This window comes from Salvelinus alpinus, chromosome 21 (assembly GCF_045679555.1).
Source record: "Salvelinus alpinus chromosome 21, SLU_Salpinus.1, whole genome shotgun sequence".
NCBI lineage: Eukaryota > Metazoa > Chordata > Actinopteri > Salmoniformes > Salmonidae > Salvelinus > Salvelinus alpinus.
This window is the reverse complement of record NC_092106.1, coordinates 3,162,387-3,188,941: the sequence shown is the minus strand read 5'-3', so window position 1 is coordinate 3,188,941 and position 26,555 is coordinate 3,162,387. Positions and strand designations below refer to the sequence as shown.

At 44.4% G+C, this 26,555-nt stretch overlaps 1 protein-coding gene and 1 pseudogene across 1 annotated transcript in view; one reads left to right on the top strand and one right to left on the bottom strand.

Moving 5' to 3' along the window:
- Nucleotides 1-50: 50 nt before the first annotated feature.
- LOC139547635 (protein FAM124B-like) lies at nt 51-17,371 on the top strand (annotated as a pseudogene).
- Nucleotides 17,155-26,555, bottom strand: part of mmp28 (matrix metallopeptidase 28) — a 39,030-nt gene continuing 29,629 nt past the window's right edge. The window contains exons 6-8 of the mRNA XM_071356604.1: nt 20,372-20,521; nt 19,853-20,020; nt 17,155-19,633 (exon numbers count right to left, since the gene is read on the bottom strand). Of these exons, the coding sequence (XP_071212705.1) occupies nt 19,236-19,633; nt 19,853-20,020; nt 20,372-20,521 (716 nt within the window). The 3' untranslated portion in view covers nt 17,155-19,235. The remainder of the gene's footprint in view (nt 19,634-19,852; nt 20,021-20,371; nt 20,522-26,555) is intronic.

The window sequence follows — 26,555 nt, the reverse complement described above, 5'->3', positions numbered from 1 at the left end:
CACCTTCAAGTGTATTTTATTTCTCAGTGTTCAATGAAATTGTTTAAGGCCACTTTACATGGGTTCAATGGATGAATATGCATCTCACTAATACAGCTGCTATGACAATTTAATGCCGATTATTAGAAAATAACATGTTAACGTGATTATAGTCTCCAATGTTCCACCACAGAGAATGTGACAAGGACTTGTATGTAAAAACAAGTGAAGAGGAACAAGGTTGTTATGCTCTTTAACAGAAATGTGATTCAGGTTTCATTACCGAAGTGGTATTACATCCTTTGCCCCTCAGTGGAGTTACCCTGTCTGGACTCATACATATATTTTTTTAACTAGAACAAATTCTTATTTTCAATGACGGCCTAGGAACAGTGTCAGCTCGGGGATTCGGTTATTAGTCCAACACTCTAACCACTAGGCTACCTGCCGCCCCATACATCATGACAGGGAGACGACTGCCATTTCCTCATTTAGTTTGAGTAGACAACCCTTTCTCCCATTTTTCATGTCTCTTGGTCAACTCTGCACGTCTTTATTCATGTGTTTGAGTAGACCGACTCTTTTCTACTTATCCTTTAAAAAAATGTATAGCCTCCCTAAATCTGACATTCTACTTCCTCATATAAAATATGTCTTAACGGTACCAGTGCAGCTGATGACGTCAGTGTCCCAACTAGAAGGATGCTCTTGAAATAACAGACTTCGCTAACGGACTGACTGAACAGTGCCAATTCTTGGTTCCGGTCCAAACACTTAAAAGACACACCCTCGGCCTTATGCCTTTGGGGGATTCCCCGTCGCCATATTAGAGGGTGGTCCAAATGATTAGCCAAGCAAGGGAAGTTTGCAACTTCAGCCCCTCAGCCCTCGTTGTTAGTCGGCTTTGTATAATTACTGTAATGAAACCGCAGGGAGCAGGTCTCAAACCCTCGATCTTCTAGCCCGAAGTCCGGCGCGCCATCGACTGTGCCGCAAAAGCAAACTCATGCGGCAGAGTCGATATCCACGCTTATAAACCCAGGGTCGTTACACTATGTTCACTCCGGTGCCTGAAAAACAACATCAATGGAGAAGTCAACATACAAGTGTAAGTAACAGTTTAACTTTTACGTCCGTCCCCTCGCCGCGAACCAGGGACCCTCTGCACATATCAACAACAGTCACCCACGAAGCATCGTTACCCATCGCTCCACAAAAGCCGCGGCCCTTACAGAGCAAGGCGAAGACATGCAATCATAATTGACTGTTGGGCATATACAGCACCCACAAGCTCCTCTTTTCAGTTCGCTGCAGTTAGCGACTGGAACGAGCTGCAACAAACACTCAAACTGGACAGTATTATCTCATTCTCTTCATTCAAAGACTCTTACTTTTACTGACAGTTGTGGCTGCTTTCTATGATGTATTGTTGTCTCTACCTTCTTCACATTTGTGCTGTTGACTTTGGCCAATACTGTTTGTACCATGTGTTGCTACCACGTTGTTGTCATGCTGTGTTATGTTGTCTTAGCGCTCTCTTTATGAAGTGTTGTCTCTCTTGTTGTGATGTGTGTTTTGTCCTATATTTATATATATTTTTTAATCCCAGCCCCCGTAGGAGGCCTTTTGGTAGGCCGTCATTGAGTCCTAAATAAGAATTTGTTTAATTTAAGAACTGACTTGCCTAGTTAAATAAAATAAAAATGAGTGACAAATTTACAGCTAAGGGTGGTCCATTTAAAAATAATTCCTGGCTCCCTCGTCCTGCAAGTGCATTATCGTCATGATACGTCATCAGAAGTGTCCACTTAATTTGAGGGCTGAAGGGAAAGGGTGTGTCTTTTAAGTGTCTGGACCGCCTTGTCATCATCTGCCTAAGCCATCAGAAGTGTCCACTTAATTTAAGGGCTGAGGGGATAGGGTGTCTTTTAAGTGTTTGGGCCGCCTTGTCATCATCTGCCTAAGCCAGGGCCACTACAAAAATGTGCTTTTCTCCATAGACTCGATTTAAGTCCGGTGGCATTCTCGAACAGTTGATAACGTGGATTCAGGAGCTGAGACTGCCGAGTAAGTTTCTTATAAGCTAACGAATTTACTACAGTCGCTAGCTAGTATCTTGTATCCAAGTGGTAACGTTACTGGCAATATGTGAATCATGACTATTTTCGCTGTGTGCAGTATAAATTCTCCGGCTAAATCTACTTCAGTGTTTTCTATCAATGTTGCCGAAATTGTGACTAGCTAACGTTAATTTAAAACGAGTCTCAAAAAAATGTAAGTGGGTGGGACTCACTAGCTAGCTAATTAGTGCTTGCCGAATTTTTTTTTATACAACAGCCCACAGGCAATGGGAATGGTCCCATTTCTGGTCTAAATTAGTTAGGTAGCTACATTTACACGTATGAGTAATCTTATTAGGTCAGTTTACAAGTAAGATGGCACGCTAGCATAATTGAATGTGGTTTACTAACCTTAGCTAGCTAACGTTAGCAAAAAAAACTGTTGGCTTGATTGTTGCTGGCTAATTAGCTAGCTACCAGCTAGGCGTTTTCCACCCCGCCACAGCCGTTGTCATAGTAACTAAAATGCACGTTTCCACTACTAGATGGCACTGCTAGCCTAGGAATATACAGCGAAGGAATGGCCAGATACGTCGTCATAGCCCGGAAGTAAAGCTACACTGAGAGCCAAATTTGAAATGGAATACATTGAATAAATGGAGTAGGGTGGGAAAAATCGCATTAAAACACGATTTAAATGTACTTTCGGGAATAGTTGTGATGACCATTCATGTAATACATTAATTATATACATCAGATGGTATTGGGGAGCTAGTTCATAGTTTTTTCACAGGTATATTATTTTCCCATTTCAATCTTATAGCAAGCCAATCCTTGGCATGACTGTTATAGGAAGAGCAGGCCATCCGATATGCCCTTAAATATTTTGGTATGAAACCTGGAATTAAAGTGGAATAAGACCAGAGCTTCTATGTTGAAAGAAGTCTGCAGTTTTGCGAACGACGTTAGGTTAACATTGTATTGTTTCTTCTTCAGAGGGCACTGGTGAGCAACAACATCACTTCACCGAGACATCCACGAGTTCTTCAAGTCGATGATCTGTGTGACGTGGGTTGGCAACTAGGCTTGGCCTTCAAACAATTTGTTCCTGAGCTTGTAGCTAGTTGGCTGGCCAGATCATAATTAGCCTATAAATAGTAGCTAGCTGCCCAATTCATAGCCCTACACATTTAACACGTAGTACTTTTTTTAATGGGCAAGTGGGCTAATCAGTTAAATGACAATAACATAATAATTATATATATCTGTTAATAATATATCTGTTAATAATAGGTCTACCTATTCTATTGAAATATATTAATCTCGCTGAATTTCTCCAATGCCAATCCAGTGTCTTTTTTTGCAACAAAACATTCACTTTTGGCAAAGAATTCATTCTGAGAATCTATGCATGCTACTTTTAGAAGTAACATTTTCACCCCAGACATGAGGCCTGAGTCCAACCCAGAAAGGAGGTAGGCCTATTTTAGGAAGTGCATGGTGACAGTGTTTTAGGAAATAGCTGTACCGACAAGTATATGGATAACATAATTGCGTCTGTCAAACAGGTAAGCCTATCTCTAATTTCTTAATGCTCCAACAAAGCCCTCTTAGTAAATTTGCTGACTAAACTTTCAGCACCGGGCGCTGTCCTTACTGATTTTAGAAATGTCGATCCACCCGTGTGTGATGGCTGCATCTCAAGTCATCTTTTTTCCAATTTATCCAATTATATTTCCTTTTATTTTTGTCATGGACATATTCCCACCAATATTGTATTTAAGCTTTCATATGTGTGTTTTTCCATTTTTATCAAGCTGTTGGTGTTTGCTTTTATTTATGACAAATAATTTGACTGGTGTAGGTTGAGGTTCTAGTTTCATAATGTTATTCCTTCACATAGAATAGAGAAGATCATATACCCATCACATTATGTTAATGTAGTCCCCATGTGTGTTTAACTTAAATGTGTTTGGTTCTGGATTGGAAGGTGAGAAAGAAGCCAATCAATCTTATCGTGTATGTTCTCTTCAGTTTATGAGCTGTCACTCCTCATGCCATGAAGGAGAAAATAATAGCAGTATTACACTTTGATTCACTGATTGAATTAAACTATATCAATGCTTTTGAATCATGACGGTCGTATGATGGAAAACTGAAAACGATTTCGATTCACGTTTTTCCTACAAGAGGAAATCCTAGCAATTCTCACACATCACATAGGCCTAAACAAAACATGTATAAGGCGCAGCAAACAAACCATAGGAACAGTCGGACAGATACCTTTCCCACCCTGCCATCGCACCCCACGCCTGCCCATATGGGGAGTTGTTCATAATTGTAAGAGCCCCCGGGATGAAACTCCTCCCAAAGCGTGGAGTGCGCGCCATTTAATTGTCTGATTTCTCTGACCTGATGGGAGATCAGAGCAGTGGTGGGCTGGAGCACATGGGGTGAGCTTTGCACTGTATAGTGCGTTCGTTCAGTAGGTGAGGGGGATCCAATCAGTTTAGATGCCGCAAAAAAGATTGCAAGCTTTCTGAATATACACTACTAAACTTGAAAGAACTTGTGGTTCTCACGGTCAAGCGAAATTATACATTGTATCACTTGTGCGCTTTGAAGAGGAATCAACAGTATGTACAACATTGCTCCCAAACGGAACACATGTGAGATTTTCTCGCTATATTAAATTCTAATTCCAAGTTGCACATCAAAATATTTAGGGTCATATGCTCTGCCATTTCTCTCCTTCACACCAGGGCTGCCAATAATATAGGGTTGCTATAAGACATAAATGGGAAATTAATGAACCCATAAACTATTAATTAGCTCCCAAACTACAATCAGATGTGTATATATATATTGAATGGTGACCACAGCCCTTCCAAAAATACATTTAAATCATGTTTGTTTATTTTCTCAACCCTCCATGTATTCGATTTATTCCATTTCAAATTTGCCTCCCAGTGCGGCTTTACTTTTGGGCTATTATGATGCATCTGGCAATTTCTTCTCTGTTCCTAGCTGTGATGGTGCCAAAATGTAATTACAAGCATGAGGGGTAGCTGGCTGCTAGATGCTTTACTACTGAACAGATTATGGTACAGAGGTATTGTTTTAGTGTGTGCTAAAACAATAATGGCTTATTGACTTGTTTTTCCATGTGTTTTTGGGATTCCCTTATTATAATTGTCTGCCACTCACTACATTTCTACATCTGATTGCAGTAAGATGTCATGTTATTTTACACACGTTGTTGTCTCTTCTGATATGGAAAATATTCAAACTAACTGTCTTACTCTGTAATGTCAGTGGAAGGGTTTTTCTTCAGTTTCATATTGATCCTCCCTAACCCTGTTGCTCTGTGGCGGTGTTGTCAGGTAAGCTACTGGCCAGTCGGGTCCAGGAGCCCCTGATGAACATGCACCTGCTGGCCAACCCTGGGGACTCGCTCCTGCTGCAGCCACCCTGGACCGCCGCCTCCGCTGAGTGTGCCCCAGCCTGTGCCTCTTCCACGTCTGAACGGGCCTGCTCCCTCCGCGACTACGCCTGTTCCCGCCTGTGCACGGAGGCCGGGTACCCCTCTCTGGCTGTGACGTACAGGAGCGCATCCTCCGGGTGCCTGACTTCCTGCAGCGCACCCCCCCCCCCCTGGCAGTACCACCACACAGAGAGCCGCGGCGGGAGGACCGGGGGCGTCCACATCACCTCCCCGGCCAACGCCCTGCTCCGGCCCTACCTCCTGCCCAACCGAGACTTCTACAGCCTGGGCACGGGGATGCCCGTGTGGGGGGTGCGCCCGGTGCACTGTGGCGGGGAAATGCTGCAGGTGACGCTCTACAGCGGCTACGATAATTGACGACACGGCGTGGCTATACGAGGCGGTGCTGCAGAGGAGCAGAAGCCGGGGTTCTGTTGGTTCACACTCTACATGGAGCCGGGGCGGTGTCTGCAGCTGGCTCTCAAACAGCTCTCCCCATGGGTCAAGGTGGAGGCCTGCAACTCAGCAGTGCTGCATTTCAGGGTGGAGGAGATGTGTCAGCTCGTGCTCCTGCTGCCCAATCCGTGCACGCACATCAGCGGCACGCACTGGCAGACAGAAGACCTGTACGGCAACAAGATACTCGTCCAGGTATTTTAATTTACATGACACTATTTGCTATATTTCACTACTGTACTTTTATTCAGAATCCTATGTGGCTCTGTGGTCAGAGATGGTAATATATAGATGAAATAAGCTACTGTGTATTTTATAATTTGCCTTTTGTCTTACCTTCCATTTCTGTCCCTACATTTAAATGATGCTTCTCGATATTGAAACATGTTTTGGTTTTAGATTTGTGGTAAATGTTTAGCTGCTATGTGAAAACAGGTTTCTGCCCCCTGAGGAGCTATTGGAAGCAATCCTCAATTGCTGTGAAAACACCAGAGGCAGCTGGTGGAAGGAGACATTTTATTTAACCAGGTAGGCCAGTTGAGATCAAGTTCTCATTCACAACTGCGACCTGTGAGGACGGGCTCATTGTAATGGCTGGAATGGAATCAATGGAATGTACCAAACGCAATGTGTTTACATTTACATTTAAGTCATTTAGCAGACGCTCTTATCCAGAGCGACTTACAAATTGGTGCATTCACCTTATGATATCCAGTGGAACAACCACTTTACAATAGTGCATCTAACTCTTTTAAGGGGGGGGGGGGGTTAGAAGGATTACTTTATCCTATCCTAGGTATTCCTTAAAGAGGTGGGGTTTCAGGTGTCTCCGGAAGGTGGTGATTGACTCCGCTGACCTGGCGTCGTGAGGGAGTTTGTTCCACCATTGGGGTGCCAGAGCAGCGAACAGTTTTGACTGGGCTGAGCGGGAACTGTACTTCCTCAGAGGTAGGGAGGCGAGCAGGCCAGAGGTGGATGAGCGCAGTGCCCTTGTTTGGGTGTAGGGCCTGATCAGAGCCTGAAGGTACGGAGGTGCCGTTCCCCTCACAGCTCCGTAGGCAAGCACCATGGTCTTGTAGCGGATGCGAGCTTCAACTGGAAGCCAGTGGAGAGAGCGGAGGAGCGGGGTGACGTGAGAGAACTTGGGAAAGTTGAACACCAGACGGGCTGCGGCGTTCTGGATGAGTTGTAGGGGTTTAATGGCACAGGCAGGGAGCCCAGCCAACAGCGAGTTGCAGTAATCCAGACGGGAGATGACAAGTGCCTGGATTAGGACCTGCGCCGCTTCCTGCGTGAGGCAGGGTCGTACTCTGCGAATGTTGTAGAGCATGAACCTACAGGAACGGGTCACCGCCTTGATGTTAGTTGAGAACGACAGGGTGTTGTCCAGGATCACGCCAAGGTTCTTAGCACTCTGGGAGGAGGACACAATGGAGTTGTCAACCGTGATGGCGAGATCAAGGAACGGGCAGTCCTTCCCCGGGAGGAAGAGCAGCTCCGTCTTGCCGAGGTTCAGCTTGAGGTGGTGATCCGTCATCCACACTGATATGTCTGCCAGACATGCAGAGATGCGATTCACCACCTGGTTATCAGAGGGGGGAAAGGAGAAGATTAATTGTGTGTCGTCTGCATAGCAATGATAGGAGAGACCATGTGAGGATATGACAGAGCCAAGTGACTTGGTGTATAGCGAGAATAGGAGAGGGCCTAGAACAGAGCCCTGGGGGACACCAGTGGTGAGAGCACGTGGTGCGGAGACAGATTCTCGCCACGCCACCTGGTAGGAGCGACCTGTCAGGTAGGACGCAATCCAAGCGTGGGCCGCGCCGAAGATGCCCAGCTCGGAGAGGGTGGAGAGGAGGATCTGATGGTTCACAGTATCAAAGGCAGCCGATAGGTCTAGAAGGATGAGAGCAGAGGAGAGAAAGTTAGCTTTAGCAGTGCGGAGCGCCTCCGTGACACAGAGAAGAGCAGTCTCAGTTGAATGACTAGTCTTGAAACCTGACTGATTTGGATCAAGAAGGTCATTCTGAGAGAGATAGCAGGAGAGCTGGCCAAGGACGGCACGTTCAAGAGTTTTGGAGAGAAAAGAAAGAAGGGATACTGGTCTGTCGTTGTTGACATCGGAGGGATCGAGTGTAGGTTTTTTCAGAAGGGGTGCAACTCTCGCTCTCTTGAAGACGGAAGGGACGTAGCCAGCGGTCAAGGATGAGTTGATGAGCGGGGTGAGGTAAGGGAGAAGGTCTCCGGAAATGGTCTGGAGAAGAGAGGAGGGGATAGGGTCAAGCGGGCAGGTTGTTGGGCGGCCGGCCGTCACAAGACGCGAGATTTCATCTGGAGAGAGAGGGGAGAAAGAGGACAAAGCACAGGGTAGGGCAGTGTGAGCAGAACCAGCGGTGTCGTTTGACTTAGCAAACGAGGATCGGATGTCGTCGACCTTCTTTTCAAAATGGTTGACGAAGTCATCAGCAGAGAGGGAGGAGGGGGGAGGAGGGGGAGGAGGATTCAGGAGGGAGGAGAAGGTGGCAAAGAGCTTCCTAGGGTTAGAGGCAGATGCTTGGAATTTAGAGTGGTAGAAATTGGCTTTAGCAGCAGAGACAGAAGAGGAGAATGTAGAGAGGAGGGAGTGAAAGGATGCCAGGTCCGCAGGGAGGCGAGTTTTCCTCCATTTCCGCTCGGCTGCCCGGAGCCCTGTTCTGTGAGCTCGCAATGAGTCGTCGAGCCACGGAGCAGGAGGGGAGGACCGAGCCGGCCTGGAGGATAGGGGACATAGAGAGTCAAAGGATGCAGAAAGGGAGGAGAGGAGGGTTGAGGAGGCAGAATCAGGAGATAGGTTGGAGAAGGTTTGAGCAGAGGGAAGAGATGATAGGATGGAAGAGGAGAGAGTAGCGGGGGAGAGAGAGCGAAGGTTGGGACGGCGCGATACCATCCGAGTAGGGGCAGTGTGGGAAGTGTTGGATGAGAGCGAGAGGGAAAAGGATACAAGGTAGTGGTCGGAGACTTGGAGGGGAGTTGCAATGAGATTAGTGGAAGAACAGCATCTAGTAAAGATGAGGTCAAGCGTATTGCCTGCCTTGTGAGTAGGGGGGGAAGGTGAGAGGGTGAGGTCAAAAGAGGAGAGGAGTGGAAAGAAGGAGGCAGAGAGGAATGAGTCAAAGGTAGACGTGGGGAGGTTAAAGTCACCCAGAACTGTGAGAGGTGAGCCATCCTCAGGAAAGGAACTTATCAGGGCGTCAAGCTCATTGATGAACTCTCCAAGGGAACCTGGAGGGCGATAAATGATAAGGATGTTAAGCTTGAAAGGGCTGGTAACTGTGACAGCATGGAATTCAAAGGAGGCGATAGACAGATGGGTCAGGGGAGAAAGAGAGAATGTCCACTTGGGAGAGATGAGGATCCCAGTGCCACCACCCCGCTGACCAGAAGCTCTCGGGGTGTGCGAGAACACGTGGGCAGACGAGGAGAGAGCAGTAGGAGTAGCAGTGTTATCAGTGGTAATCCATGTTTCCGTCAGTGCCAAGAAGTCGAGGGACTGGAGGGAAGCATAGGCTGAGATGAACTCTGCCTTGTTGGCCGCAGATCGGCAGTTCCAGAGGCTGCCTGAGACCTGGAACTCCACGTGGGTCGTGCGCGCTGGGACCACCAGGTTAGAGTAGCAGCGGCCACGCGGTGTGAAGCGTTTGTATGGTCTGTGCAGAGAGGAGAGAACAGGGATAGACAGACACATAGTTGACAGGCTACAGAAGAGGCTACGCTAATGCAAAGGAGATTGGAATGACAAGTGGACTACACGTCTCGAATGTTCAGAAAGTTAAGCTTACGTTGCAAAAAATCTTATTGACTAAAATGATATAGTACTGCTGGCTGGTGAAATAGGCTAGCTAGCAGTGGCTGCGTTGTTGACTTTGTTTGAAAGTGTAGCTGGCTAGGTAACCTCTAACTGGCTAGGTAACCTCGACAATTACTCTAGACTACACAATTATCTTGGATACAAAGACGGCTATGTAGCCAGCTAAGATCAAACAAATCAAACTGTTGTACTGTAATGAAATGAAATGTAATACTACCTGTAATACTACCTGTGGAGCAAAGCAGAATGCAACTACTCGCTCCAAACCAAACCGGAAGTGCGTATCGTAGAGGGAGAGGCAATAGAAGAGTTTGACTCTGTTCCATTCATTCCGTTCCAGCCATTACAATGAGCCTGTCCACCTATAGCTCCTCCCACCAGCCTCCTCTGGAAAACACATAGAGCTGGATGAAGTTACTCTATGATGAGCTTTTAGCTACAGTGAGACTACTGTTCTGCATTCAGGCTAATTGTCTTGTAAAACCATCAGGATCAAGAGTAGTAGCAGGAAAATGTAAATGCAGTTTGTGTCTGCAGCACAGAGATGCAGTGAGCTCAAAGTATTGGGACAGTGACACCTTTTTTGTTTTGCTTTGTACTCCAGCACTTTGGATTTGAAATGATACAATGACCACGGGGTTAAAGTGCAAACTGTCAGCTATAGTTTGAGAATATTTTTCATCCATATCAGGTGAACCGTTTAGAAATTACAGCACTTTCTATACACAGCCCCCTATTTTTAGGAGACCAAAAGTATTGGGACAAATTCGCTTACAGTACCAGTCATAAGTTTGGTCACACCTATTCATTCAATGGTTTTTCTTTATTTTTACTATTTTCTACATTGTAGAATAATAGTGAAGACATCAAAACTATGAAATAACACATGGAATCATGTAGTAACCAAAAGAGTGTTAAACAAATCAAAATATATTTTATATTTGAGATTCTTCAAAGTAGCCACCCTTTGCCTTGATGACAGCTTTGCACACTCTTGGCATTCTCTCAACCAGCTTCATGAGGTAGTCACCTGGAATGCATTTCTATTAACAGGTGTGGAATTTCTTTCCTTAATGCGTTTGAGCCAATCAGTTGTGTTGTAACAAGGTAGGGGTGGTATACAAAAGATGGCCCTTTTTGGTAAAATACCAAGTCCATATTATGGCAAGAACAGCTCAAATATGCAAAGAGAAATGACAGTCCATCATTACTTTAAGACATGAAGGTCAGATAATCTGGAAAATTTCAAGAACTTTGAAAGTTTCTTCCAGTGCAGTCGCAAAAACCATCAAGCGCTACGATAAAACTGGCTCTCATGAGGGCCGCCACAGGATCGGAAGACCCAGAGTTACCTCTGCTGCAGAGGATAGGTTAATTACAGTTACCTGCCTTAGAAATTGCAGCCCAAACAAATGCTTTACAGAGTTCAAGTAACGGACACATCTCAACGTCAACTGTTCAGAGGAGACTGCGTGAATCAGTCCTTCATGGTCGAATTGCTGCAAAGAAACCACGACTAAAGGACTCCAATAAGAAGAGACTTGCTTGGGCCAAGAAACAATGGAAATCAGACCAGTGGAAATCTGTCAATTTGAGATTTTTGGTTCCAACCGCTGTGTCTTTGTGAGACGCAGAGTAGGTGAACGGATGATCGCCGCATGTGTGGTTCCCACCGTGAATCATGGAGGAGGAGGTGTGGTGATGTGTGGGTGCTTTGCTGGTGACACTGTCAGTGACTTCTTTACATTTACATTACATTTAAGTCATTTAGCAGACGCTCTTATCCAGAGCGACTTACAAATTGGTGCATTCACCTTATGATATCCAGTGGAACAACCACTTTACAATAGTGCATCTAACTCTTTTAAGGGGGGGGGGGGCTAGAAGGATTACTTTATCCTATCCTAGGTATTCCTTAAAGAGGTGGGGTTTCAGGTGTCTCCGGAAGGTGGTGATTGACTCCGCTGACCTGGCGTCGTGAGGGAGTTTGTTCCACCATTGGGGTGCCAGAGCAGCGAACAGTTTTGACTGGGCTGAGCGGGAACTGTACTTCCTCAGAGGTAGGGAGGCGAGCAGGCCAGAGGTGGATGAACGCAGTGCCCTTGTTTGGGTGTAGGGCCTGATCAGAGCCTGAAGGTACGGAGGTGCCGTTCCCCTCACAGCTCCGTAGGCAAGCACCATGGTCTTGTAGCGGATGCGAGCTTCAACTGGAAGCCAGTGGAGAGAGCGGAGGAGCGGGGTGACGTGAGAGAACTTGGGAAAGTTGAACACCAGACGGGCTGCGGCGTTCTGGATGAGTTGTAGGGGTTTAATGGCACAGGCAGGGAGCCCAGCCAACAGCGAGTTGCAGTAATCCAGACGAGATGACAAGTGCCTGGATTAGGACCTGCGCCGCTTCCTGCGTGAGGCAGGGTCGTACTCTGCGAATGTTGTAGAGCATGAACCTACAGGAACGGGTCACCGCCTGCTTGGAATTTAGAGTGGTAGAAATTGGCTTTAGCAGCAGAGACAGAAGAGGAGAATGTAGAGAGGAGGGAGTGAAAGGATGCCAGGTCCGCAGGGAGGCGAGTTTTCCTCCATTTCCGCTCGGCTGCCCGGAGCCCTGTTCTGTGAGCTCGCAATGAGTCGTCGAGCCACGGAGCAGGAGGGGAGGACCGAGCCGGCCTGGAGGATAGGGGACATAGAGAGTCAAAGGATGCAGAAAGGGAGGAGAGGAGGGTTGAGGAGGCAGAATCAGGAGATAGGTTGGAGAAGGTTTGAGCAGAGGGAAGAGATGATAGGATGGAAGAGGAGAGAGTAGCGGGGGAGAGAGAGCGAAGGTTGGGACGGCGCGATACCATCCGAGTAGGGGCAGTGTGGGAAGTGTTGGATGAGAGCGAGAGGGAAAAGGATACAAGGTAGTGGTCGGAGACTTGGAGGGGAGTTGCAATGAGATTAGTGGAAGAACAGCATCTAGTAAAGATGAGGTCAAGCGTATTGCCTGCCTTGTGAGTAGGGGGGGAAGGTGAGAGGGTGAGGTCAAAAGAGGAGAGGAGTGGAAAGAAGGAGGCAAAGGAGATTGGAATGACAAGTGGACTACACGTCTCGAATGTTCAGAAAGTTAAGCTTACGTTGCAAAAAATCTTATTGACTAAAATGATATAGTACTGCTGGCTGGTGAAATAGGCTAGCTAGCAGTGGCTGCGTTGTTGACTTTGTTTGAAAGTGTAGCTGGCTAGGTAACCTCGACAATTACTCTAGACTACACAATTATCTTGGATACAAAGACGGCTATGTAGCCAGCTAAGATCAAACAAATCAAACTGTTGTACTGTAATGAAATGAAATGTAATACTACCTGTAATACTACCTGTGGAGCAAAGCGGAATGCAACTACTCGCTCCAAACCAAACCGGAAGTGCGTATCGTAGAGGGAGAGGCAATAGAAGTGTTGTTTCTTGTATTATTGTCTTTTGTGTCTTTAGAGGACTGCTTCACCTTAATGTCCCCTTTCCCCTTTCTTCTGTCCTTATTTTGTCCCACTTTGTCCCTTCTTTGTCCCTTCTTCTCTTCTGCCAACTAGACACTCCTTGTTAGCTAGCTAGCTTCTTCCAGGAATGTCCCTAGCAACTGCCTAGCAACAGGTAAACAACTTAGCTAGCTAAGAAAACGGTATAATTTTATGAAAAATGGTTACTTTTTCAAAAGCCTTTCTTCTTTGTTTGCTGCTTGTTTGGTCTCCTATTCAGTTTGCAGTTTTCTTTTGATTTTTTTTCGATGTACTTTACTCTAAAAAAACATTTACATTTCAATATTTGTAGGAGCTCATCTTTTCAGCTGCTGCTGCTTAATTTGGAACTCCGGAACTTTAGAATTCAAGGCACACTTAACCAGCATGGCTACCACAGCATTCTGCCACGATATGCCATCTCATCTGGTTTGCGCTTAATGGGACTATATCATTTGTTTTTCAACAAATGTGTAAGGGCAGTTTGACCAAGAAGGAGAGTGATGGAGTGCTGCATCAGATGACCTGGCCTCCACAAGTGAGAAAGTTAGACTGAGGTTGACCATGCGGTAGGATTTTAAGTGAGGAGTCAACACAGCAGTTCTTTACTTTTGTTGCCCGTAGTGATGCTTTTATTAGCAAACGTGAAGATAATAAGCATGGTGAAAAACGTGACAATTATTTACAAAAGGAAGTAACAAACCTGACGATAAACCAAATGAAAAGTTGCGATCAAACAACCCAACACCTGTCCCTTCCCTGACCTAGACATAAATGACAAATCTTAAATACCTTACCTGGGAACCCTCAATAAGGACCATACTATTTATTAACCAATCCTCAATTAGCAGATTCAAATACAGCCATGAATCACAAACTGATTTGGGCAATAATCAATATTAACAATCAAATGCATCCAACAGGTTTGTAGAGTCACAAGCTTGATGTAGTAATTGCATGCTAGGAATATGGGACCAAATACAAAACATTTGACTACATTTTAATACACATAGTGAATTTGTCCCAATACTTTTGGTTCCCTAAAATGTGGGGACGATGTACAAAAAGTGCTGTAATTTCTAAACGGTTCACCCGATAAGGATGAAATGACCTAAAATGAAAGCTGACAGTGTGCACTTTAACATCATAGTTATTGTATCATTTCAAAACAACCCAATGTGTCAGCTCACTGTATATCACTGCACTGGTTTCCCCTACTCGGCTATAAATGCACACATTCCCAGACAGAACGATGGCATCCAGGCATGCACAGGTTTTATACAGTATCATACACTCTCATTTACCTTTCCTTCACGACATGTTGGCCAATAAAAGGAAAACAGTCCAAGCCAAGGCTGTGTTCAGGAAGGCCAAGGGAAAAATGGTTAACATTGAAACATACTTTCCCCATTGCACCACTGTATAAATGCATAGTAACGTTGACAGGCATGAATCGTCCCGACGGGCTGGATATAAGCTAATATTTTGGTCGTCAATCTTAAAGCTGCAATATGTAACTTTTTGGGCGACCTGACTAAATTCACATAGAAATGTGAGTTATAGATATTTCATTCGCATTGAAAACAAGTCTAAGAAGCGGTCAGTCTGTTCTATGTGCGCGATTTCTATGCTTCCCGTGCTTAAGTTGAATTTTTGCCTCTTTCGGTTTTGTACACCGGCTGAAAATACAATATTTTTCGTTATGGAAAATATATTTCACAGCTGTATAGATGGTACAATGACTCTCTACACTATCCTGTTGTCACAGAAATGGAAATTAGGGGAACTATTCGAATTTTAGCACCGAGTCCGCCATTTCCGCATAATGCATCTTTATTTGGAACTTAGGTTTGTTGTTTTTCCTGTCTCTGTAGGCTCCCTCCATGATTGTTGAACCGTCACATATTTTCACCTCAAGTCTCCCACAGAAAGTTAAGACTGTTAGTCTCTGTCCCCCAGGTGAAAGCCCCAGAGCAGCCTCAGCGACCCCTGACCTGTGCCTTCCCTCTGACCTGCCCCAGCGTCTCGCCCAGAGGGCCCTCTGAGGAGCGTTGTGTCTGCACTGCCCCCAGCAGCCCACGCCCTGTAGTCCTGCAACCAGATGACCCCAGTGACCCAGCCGGGGAACTGGCTGCGCACCGACCCAGGCCTTGAAATGCCTGCCTTACCTGGGGGTCTGCGGTGTCTGACTCCTGGGTCAGAAGTTAGTATTGTACAGTCATTAGCCTATTTTTCTAGGATGAACACATTTTATTTCAACAGCATCTTCTAATACTATACGAAACCATAGGTTGTGTTGAGTAGACCTTGCCAAACCACTGTGGTGAAAGGACACATTTTGATAAGACAAATACATACTATGGCTGATAATTCATTTATTTTCTGGGAACTTTTTCGTAAAGCCTTTAGTTTCAGGGACTGTGGTTAGGCTACATATTTGGTAATCGGTGTGTTCGAAGATGGCTTGAAGACTAGAATACAACAAAGGACTAGAGGGCGAAGAGACTCCTTGTCTGCGATGATACTCGGTTAATAATGTATAAAGTGTGTGCTGACATTACCATGGAAGGCTGTTACATTACATTACAAGGCTGTCTATAACCTAGGACAAGACAATGTTTACCAAACTGATCGTCTAGAGGCTGGTTTCTTAAATTAGCCTAAACCTGGACTAAAAAGCGCGTTCAGTGGAGAATCTCCATTGAGAGTGCCATTTAATCCAGGACTAAGTGTAATCTGTGTCAGGGAAACTGTCCCTTAACGTAATGAATTTAAACAGGCGAGTTGTGAAATAGGACTAATCATTTTTCTAAAGTTTTATGAACCAGAAATATGCATCACTAAAGTAATTCACTGTGTTTTGTAAATTACATTATTTTTGACTTCTGACTAATTTGGGAATAATACTAGTCATTTGTTTTCAAATTGTTCTTAAGACATTATGATGATATGTTAGTGATTTATAAACTGGGTGCCCTGAATGCTGATTGGCTGAAAGCCGTGGTATATCAGACCGTATACCATGGGTATGACAAAACATTAAATTTTTTCTGCTCTAATTGTTGGTAATCAGTTTATAATAGCAATAAGGCACCTCGGGTTTGTGATATATAGCCTATATACCACGGCTACGGGCTGTGTCCTAGCACGTCGTGTTGCGTCGTGCATAAGAACAGCCCTTAGCCGTGGTATATTGGCCATATACCACACCCCCTTGGGTCTTATTGCTTAAATATAACTCCAATAACTTTGTACTGCTGCATTGGGTGCCATCTATTGAGCCCTGTTTATACCTGGTGCTAACATCTGTACGGATCTTGTCCACATTCTCATTGTGCCCACATTTTTAGACAGGTGTAGACTATTAAAAGAACTGATCCTAACGAATTGATTGGATGAAAGGTCAGTAATGAGAATATTAATGCTGGTCCAGGTGGGTGGAGTTTGCACTGGGTGAAAAGTGATGGCATTTGTTTTGAAACTGGACTGTCATGAGCTGGGTTTCCCCATTCAAAGCCTATGGTGAAGTTGGCTCAAAAACAAGTGATGCAGGTCTATCAAGCACGTGGAGTAATGATTTAGGGCTGGATTCAATCTGCATTGCAGAAGTGTCGCAGAATTTCCATCTTATAGCTCAATTGAAATTTTAAAGGTGATATTCCTGCGTTTGCAGAGACGGCAGATTCGGCTCAATCGGAAATGACCTTTTACATTATAACGCCGATCTTCCGCGATATGGATTTAATCCACCCCGTAGGAGTTTTTACATGCAAAAGTGTTGTTCGCTCTTGCTAAATCCCAATTCAACTTTTATAATCTACTGATATAAAGAAATGACTAACTCACTGAACACTTTATTTGGCACAGAAGGTCACAGGTTCTAATCTTGCTGATGTATATTTATTGGAGAACTAAACTAGGGGTATTCTTGGTTTAGGATCAGCAACACTGATGGCTAACAATACATTTGGGTTATGTCCGTTTCAGTAGACAAAGTGTCTTGTAAAATGTAGAGTAATGTATAATTCTGCAAATAAATAATTTTACCACTGGAAGGCAGCATTGTTCCAGAGAAGTTATCTGTATCTCACACAAATGAATCATTCAGAAGTGAATTATACATTGTTGGTCTTGTTGAGTATCTGAAATGTACAAGTGTAATACCAAAGCATAAAAACATTTAAGAAATCTTTAAGGCTTAAGTGTATCATACAAAAGCATTTTCTATGGAGTTGATTTACCACTGCGTACAGTGCATTCGGAAAGTATTCAGACCCCTTGACTTTACCCAAATTTTGTTACGTTCCAGCCTTATTCTAAAATGGATTAAATAAAAATCCTCAATTTCACACAGTGACAAAGCGAAAACAGGGTTTTTAGAAATGTTTGCACAGGACCCCCTAAATATTCAGACCTTTTTGCTATAATACTCAATTGAGCTCCGGTGCATTATGTTTCCATTGATCATCCTTGAGATGTTTCTAGAACGTGATAAATTCAATTGATTGGACATGATTTAGAAAGGCACACCACCGACTATATAAGGTCCCACAGTTGACAGTGCATGTCAAAGCAAAAACTAAGCCATGAGGTCGACGGAATTGTCTGTAGAGCTCTGAGACAGGATTGTGTCGAGGCACAGATCCGAGGAAGGGTGCCAAAACATTTCTGCAGCCATGAAGGTGCCCAAGAACACAGTGGCCTCCGTTCTTAAATGGAAGCAGTTTGGAACCACCAAGACTCTAGGAAGATCCCTACTGTGAAGCATGGTGGTGGTAGCATCATGCTGTGGGGATGTTTTTCAGCGGCAGGGACTGGGAGACAGGGAAAGATGAACGGAGCATGAAGATGAAGTACAGAGATCCTTGATTAAAACCTGCTCCAGAGTGCTCAGGACCTTAGACTAGGCTGACGGTTCTTCCAACAGGACAATGACCCTAAGTACACAGCCAAGACAACGCAGGAGTGGCTTCTGGACAAGTCTCAATGTCCTTGAGTAGCACAGCCAGAGCCCAGACTTGAACTGGATCGAACATCTCTGGAGAGACCTGAAAATAGCTGTGCAGCAGCTCCCCATCCAACCTGACTGAGCTTGTGAGGATCTGCAGAGAAGAATGGAGGAAACTCCCCAAATACAGGTGTGCCAAGCTTGTCGCGTCATACCCAAGAAGACTCGAGGCTGTAATCGCTGCTAAATGTGCTTCGACAAAGTACTGCGTAAATGTTATTTTTTTTTGTTTTTAATACATTTTGCTGAATTTTCTAAACCTGTTTTTGCTTTGTCATTGTGGAGTTTTGTTTTTAGATTGATCAGGGTGGAAAAAAACATTTGAATCAATTTTAAAATTGAATCAATTCCAGGTGTCGGAATACTCTCCAAATGCACTGTATTTGTCACCAGGGCTGGGATTCAATCCGAGGCACGTTGTAGAGTGCTTGACTTTAAAGATAATTTCCTAATGAGATGATATCTGCAACGTTTACTGTGAATGCGATCTTCACGAATGTCGGGAACATTGCCTTTAAAAAGTGAATGGTCAGCAGTGCTCTACAGCGTGCCTGGCCGGGCCCAGGTTTAATATGCTCAACAATGTTCATTACTAATGTCAATTTTATTGTGTCATGAATCTTACCAAAAAGTCCAGTTCGATGGCACTGATGACAGTTTAAGGCCAACGACCCCGGCCGGCTCTAACCAAGTCTTCCATATTTAGATTGCACAGACATAATGGCCTTTTTATATGTTTTGGTAGTTGGGGTACTAGTCTGTTCCACTCCTTATCATGCTAAACTGTTTGGCATATGATACAGAGTATAAGGACTGGAATATTATCGGAAACAAACTTGTACCCAGGCTATCGTTTCAGGCTTTTGGCCTCATATCAACTTTGATATGAGTGCTGTAGCACCCCCTGTTTGTCACAGGATGCCATTGCCCTGGTGAGTCCTGCTCCTGCAGCCTATCCATTCCAGGTCCTGAGCCCACTGGCCTTCTCTGGTCATGCGCACCTTCACCGGGTCAAACCTCCAGTACTGCTGCTCTCGAAAGAAGTAGAGGCGCCCGTCGGGACGGGTCAGCGCACCGTTGGTTCCCTGGGGCACCCCGGTCCAGTCGGCCAGCCGGCGCGGGTAGTAGGGCTCGGATCTCAGTGTGTGCAGGTTGAGCACGGAGTAGCGGGAGCCCTTAAAGAGGACCATGTGTCCCAGGGGGGCGTAGTAGAAGGCACAGTCTGGGTGGCAGGGGAGGCCGGCCTGGCTGCTCCTCCTAGGGAAGCCAGGGTCCAGGGCACTGCCCGAGTAACGCCATATACGCTTACCTGCAGAGGGAGGGTAGGGAGAGACAATTCAGCGCAATCAACACTACTTCCTCACTGAGGTACTTTATCCTGTTTGTGCTTTAGCCAGGTCCTCTGCTGTGTTATTTCAGTGTCATCCAAACCATAGTCAGGGGAGTTGGCTAAAGCACAATTATCTGGGACCAGGTCACTTCACACGATCATTCACTGACTAAAGTGAATTGAAGGAGATTGCTTTACCTTTGAAGAAGTACCACTTGCTGTCCAGTGGGGAGAAGGCCGCGGCCTCGATGGCCAGCGGGAGGTGGCGCCAGCGCTGCTGGAGAGGGAGAGGTGCGCTCACGTTCCCCTGAGCCGACACCATCCAGTACACACTGCCCCGGAACACCAGCACTGTGTGGTTCTGGTCTGAGCACACGAAGACAGACAAGAATACATCAAAATATTATATTTAAGCAATAAGGCCGAGGGGGGGGTGTATGGCCAATATACCACGGCTAAGGGCTGTTCTTCTGCACAATGCAACGCGGAGTGCCTGGATACAGCCCTTAAGCCATGGTATATTGGCCATATACCACAAACCCCCGAGATGCCTTATTGCTATTATAAACTGGTTACCAACAATTAGAGCAGTAAAAATAATTGTTTTGTCAGCCAATCAGCATTCAGGGCTCAAACCACCCAGTTTATAATATCCCAATGAATAACTTATGTGTTTGGGGGGGATTTCAAATGATTGTGAGCACAGTCGTGCCCTACCCATAGTGATGGCATCAAAGACCCCCTGGCAGTAGAGGGGCTGGGTAATTTCAGGATGTCCCTCGGGCTCCTCAGCCAGCTCCCACTCCTGCAGGGCTGAGCTGAATGCCTGGCCTGTTAACCTCATGGGCCGACCTCCCAGAGGCTTTCCTGGGGAGGACAGAGAGAGGGAGACCATCAGTAGCCAACTCATCTGACCAACGGAGGGGTTGGAATGACAACTGTAGACAGAAGGGGGGCTGGGCGGGGATATGTTGGGGGGTGGAGGTCCACTTTGCTTTTCTTTTCCTGTACATACTGAATTTATTATTACTTAAACTCTGTAATATGATCAATACTTTGTAGTTATGTACCTCTTAAAAAATATGTTTTCTTTTCTTCTGAGTGGCAGCCCACAGGTACAAAACAACTAGTATATGTGATATGAAAGTATAGGAATTTAAATATTGTAACCGTTACCCCCCCAATGAAAAAATACTGTGTTTGCTGAAGCACATACAGATCCATGATCAGGCCAGATAAGAGAATGAGACCATATGGAATGGGAGAGTAGATTGTATACAGACTCAAGTTCCAGTAGTTTAAGTGATGGGGTGATAAGCGATGGGCACTATGATGTTGATGTATGAGCGTTCCATTGCGTCCGAGAGAATGTTTAGTCAGCCATCTAAACTAAACTCGTACAAGTGTTACTTCCACAATCTATCAGGTACATGGCCACTGATTATGAACTACCATGTGAATAAAAATGAATGTTAAGACATTGGCTCACAGATTGATTTACTGCTCCAATGGGACAAATGTTGGTTGATACTTGATAAAGGAAGTCTGCATGCCAATGTATTTTTTTCCCTTTAAAAAAATATGAGAAATACAAACCAAAAACAATGACAGTATTTTCTCTAAAACGGACATCATGGGAACAAACAACCCTCCCAAGTGGAAACAAACAGAACAATATTCTCAAATAGTCAATTATATAAACAGTAAAGCTGGCCTTCCCAGGAAACTTGAGTTGCTGTGTACTGGACAAAGGGTTGCAAAGTTACTGGAATCTTCAGTAGTTAAAATCATGACTTTAGTAATGTTTACTTGAATAACAAAATGTATATAGTATAAATTTGTGTGTCCATATTGGCCATGCGTTTGTCCATGATTTTCTAGTAGATAGATCATATGGTTCAAGAGAAAATAGCCTCATTAATGAAAAAATCATCTAATCAACAATGGCATCATTTTCAATTACCTCTGCAACTCATCCAATATTGACTTATTCACAACTGCCACCAGTTTGACACCAAAACATTGACACCAAATACATATTAACATTGTAAAATGTTTTACACTTTTATTTATTTTACTAAGGATATTTCATGCTGAAACCCTCATATAAAACACCAATGGTATTCACTAAGTTGTTGGTTTATTTTTAGGATAATGTTATAGTTTTGCATTCTATTTTTTATTTTAAAATCTTACTTAATTATTTTTATATATTTTACATGTGGTAAGACCAGAGAGGGCCAGAGATGACTACAGACACCTGTGATAATCTGAAGTATCCAAAAGGGCCACTAGATGTCTTTACATTAATGACATAAAATCTTTGAAAGATACGAACATTCTGGTCATTTACTGGTATAAGTCAAGAATGTCATTCTCGTTGAAAAGAATGAAGAAAGACACATGTGGCTACTGCAAACGGATGTCAAACGAAACACAAAGCAGCATCCTATGATAAGGCTCTGGACATCACACACCCATTTTGTTTGCAACAGGCTGAGCAAACATTTGTCTTCGCAGTGATGATATCAGCATCCCTGAGGAGAGGAGGAAAATCTGAAAAGAATGCAACCTGGCAGGAAGAATAAAACAGATTCTTTGCTGAGAGCAGTGCTACTGTGTGTACTCTAAACATACTGTGTACTTGGTTCAGTCTCTACACAGACAATTTAAGAATATATAACAATTACTAGATTACAAACTTGTGTGGCCAAGTCTACTGCAAAATCTCATACACTGTGACGTGACATTATCACTAAGACAAAGGTTTCGTCCCAAATGGCACCCTATTCCCTATATAGTGCACTACTTTTGACCAGAAGCCCTATGCGAGTCCCTTTGGGCCCTGGTCAAAAGTAATGCAGTAAGAAAAAATACGGTTTCTGAAGCAGATGCCGCGGCCGTATACCCCGACCACAATGGTTAGAAATATGTAGGAAGGTTCTTGGTCAGATTCAGTACAGTGAAGTTATTCAGGTCAGACAGACATCTGGTTCCCATCATCACATGGTGTTAACACACACGTATTCTGCCCGCAGGGCACTGCATACCTTAATATCTCAGAAGATACACTGTTTGTTTTCATCCCATTGTTCTGTATGAGTAACCCAATACCACAATCAGCAGTGATAATGCTTAGAGACTTGATATAAAGGGGAGCAGATCTGTATCAATATATGAAATATGCCAAATGTTTTGAACTAAAAAGGAGTAGAATGTACTCAACTGTATGTCTTTTCATTTCAATTGAAAAAACAATTGTTTACAAAGGGGTGGTTGATTCTCCTCCACAAATCAAACAGAGAAAGGCATCTAGAATTGGCATGCATACAAGACTACATTATGTTGGATCCAGGTAGGACCGCTCAATAGCCACGGAGACATTCCTGGATAAATGCCTGCAGGTGGATGGATGGGACTCATCATACAACAGCAGCATCAACCTGTGGAAACCTGTCTTACACATGCCAGGAGGGAGCGAAAACCTCCACGGCAAATTGCTACTCCATTTGTTCTACATAAAAACATGTAGGCTATGCATGCAGACTAGGGCTGAATATTTCCCTGGTATTTTACAAATGTTCCATCCCGAGAATAAATCGCTTTTCTACTGGGTAACCCCAGTATTTCCCAGCTAAAACCGGAAGTGTCATTCAAAAGCATTATAAAGCACAAGTAGGCCTATGTCTGGATTTGATTAGAATATTCAAGCCTGAGGCTACCTGAGCCTGAACCATACATTAAATACATTTTATGAGTCCTACATTGAAGACATTCATCGAGCCCAAGCCCAAAAAAGCCCAAATGATTGTTATCCAATATATATATATGATAGAGGCTACTGCACATTATGCACAACAAAAGCCCATAAATGTAGCTAGTTATATGCACTCTTGGGTAAATAAATGAAACAAGCTCCAGACAGCTAATCTTTTTGAGTGTGAACTGTATTACTACTGTACTGCATTGTCTTACACTGTATTATCTGGCCTGGAATTACGCACATCGTTCAAACCATGATAAAGCAGGGAGAGAACATGCGATTCTGGTGCAGCACATACAGCTAGCGAATTAGATATTCATTTTGAAATTGAATAGGGCCTATTTGTATAATTAGTAAGCTGACGCATATATAAGCATACCTTTCAGAATATTTCTCCTGATGTAATTAGCCTACCTCCTATTTCTCTCTCTATTGTTGCTTCATCCTTTCCTCACTGTCAGCACCTTTGCCAGCGATTACAGCCTCGAGTCTCTTGGGTGTGACGCGACAAGCTTGGCACACCTGTATTTGGGGAGTTTCCCCCCATTCTTTTCTGCAGATCCTATCAAGCTCAATCAGATTGGATGGGGTTTGGACGCTGCACAGCTATTTTCAGATCTCTCCAGAGATGTTTGATCGGATTCAAGTCCGGGCTCTGGCTGGGCTACTCAAGGACATTCAGAGACTTGTCCCGAAGCCACTCCTGCATTGTCTTAGCTGTGTGCTTAGGGTCATTGTCCTGTTGGAAGGTGAACCTTCACCCCAGTCTGAGGTCCTGAGCGCTCTGGAGCAGGTTTTCATCAAGGATCTCTCTGTTCTTTGCTCCGTTCATCTTTCCCTCGATCCTGACAAGTCTCCCAGTCACTGCCGCTGAAAAACATCCCCACAGCATGATGCTTCCACCACCATGCTTCACCGTAGGGATGGTGCAAAGTTTCCTCCAGACGTGACACTTGGCATTCAGGCCAAAGAGTTCAATCTTGGTTTCATCAGATCAGAGAATCTTGTTTCTCATGGTCTGTGTCCTTTAGATGCCTTTTCCTCAGGAGTGTCTTCTGTCTGGCTACTCTACCATAAAGGCCTGTTTTGGTGGTGCTGCAGAGATGGTTGTCCTTCTGGAAGGTTCTCCCATCTCCACTGAGGAACTCTGGAGCTCTGTCAGAGTGACTATTGGGTACTTGGTCACCTCCCTGACCTAGGCCCTTCTCCCCCAATTGCTCAGTTTGACCAGGCGGCCAGCTCTAGGAAGAGTCTTGGTAGTTCCAATCTTCTTCCATTTAAGAATGATGGAGGCCACTGTGTTCTAGGGGACCTATAATGTTGCAGAATTTTTTTTTTTGGTACCCTTCCCCAGATCTGTGCCTCAACACAATCCTGTCTCTGAGCTCTACGGACAATTTCTTCGACCTCATGGCTTGGATTTTTGCTCTGACGTGCAATGTCAACTGTGGGACCTTATATAGACAGGTGTATGCATTTCCAAATCATGGCCAATCAATTCAATTTACCACAGGTGGACTCCAATCAAGTTCTAGAAACATCAATGGAAACAGGAGGCACCTGAGCTCAATTTCGAGTCTCATAGCAAAGGGTCTGAATACTTATGTGAATAAGGTATTTCAGTTTTTTATTTTTAATACATTTGCTAACATTTCTAAAAACCTGTTTTTGTTTTGCCGTTATGGGGTATTGTGTGTAGATTGATGAGGACAGTTTTTAAATGTAATCAATTTTAGAATATGCCTGTAAAAAAGTCAAGGGGTCTGAATAGTTTCCGAATGCACTGTATATATAGGGCTATATATATATATATATCAATCTAGAACAGGTTTATCTACAGTATTTTGGATGCAATTTGAATGGAGTTGGAGTAGAGAAAAGACTGAGTGCTTGCGTGTGCACTGACTTAAAGCAGCGATATTTGAGTGACAGCCTGTTTTAAAACTCTGCAGCTGCATAAAAAAAGAATACATCTTTACAATTAAAAAAATAAGATGACCTCCGAAAGCCAGACGGAGATGGATAAATTAGACCAGACGGAGAGGGATAAATTAGACCAGACGGAGATGGATAAATTAGACCAGACGGAGATGGGTAAATTAGACCAGACGGAGATGGGTAAATTAGACCAGACGGAGATGGATAAATTAGACCAGACGGAGATGGGTAAATTAGACCAGACGGAGATGGGTAAATTAGACCAGACGGAGATGGATAAATTAGACCAGACGGAGATGGGTAAATTAGACCAGACGGAGATGGGTAAATTAGACCAGACGGAGATGGATAAATTAGACCAGACGGAGATGGGTAAATTAGACCAGACGGAGATGGGTAAATTAGACCAGACGGAGGTGGGTAAATTAGACCAGACGGAGGTGGGTAAATTAGACCAGACGGAGATGGGTAAATTAGACCAGACGGAGGTGGGTAAATTAGACCAGACGGAGATAGGATAAATTAGACCAGACGGAGATGGGTAAATTAGACCAGACGGAGATGGGTAAATTAGACCAGACGGAGATGGGTAAATTAGACCAGACGGAGGTGGGTAAATTAGACCAGACGGAGATAGGATAAATTAGACCAGACGGAGATGGGTAAATTAGACCAGACGGAGATGGGTAAATTAGAACAGACGGAGGTGGGTAAATTAGACCAGATGGAGATGGGTAAATTAGACCAGACGGAGATGGGTAAATTAGACCAGATGGAGATGGGTTAATTAGACCAGATGGAGATGGGTAAATTAGACCAGACGGAGATGGGTAAATTAGACCAGACGGAGATGGGTAAATTAGAAGCGCATTCGGTCTTTATATTACTGTAGCATAGACTATTCTGCAGCAAATGTAGGCCTGTCTGTCACAAGAAAAAAAAGTTACCATGATGAGATGATAGGTCTGCATGCGTCGTGAACTGCGCTCCATACTGAGATGGGCTGTCTGTCCCCACCCTGAGCGTTGACGATTCATCATGCAGAGGCCATAGAGAAGCCAGATTTAGACAAAGCATATCATTTAACCATTCAACCCTAATGCAGAGCCCAGTCCGCCATAACAGGAGCTCTGTTCTCCAGTAACACTAACACTGGGACAACCCATCTACCCTCGTGACAGCACTGTCAGGTAAACAGTG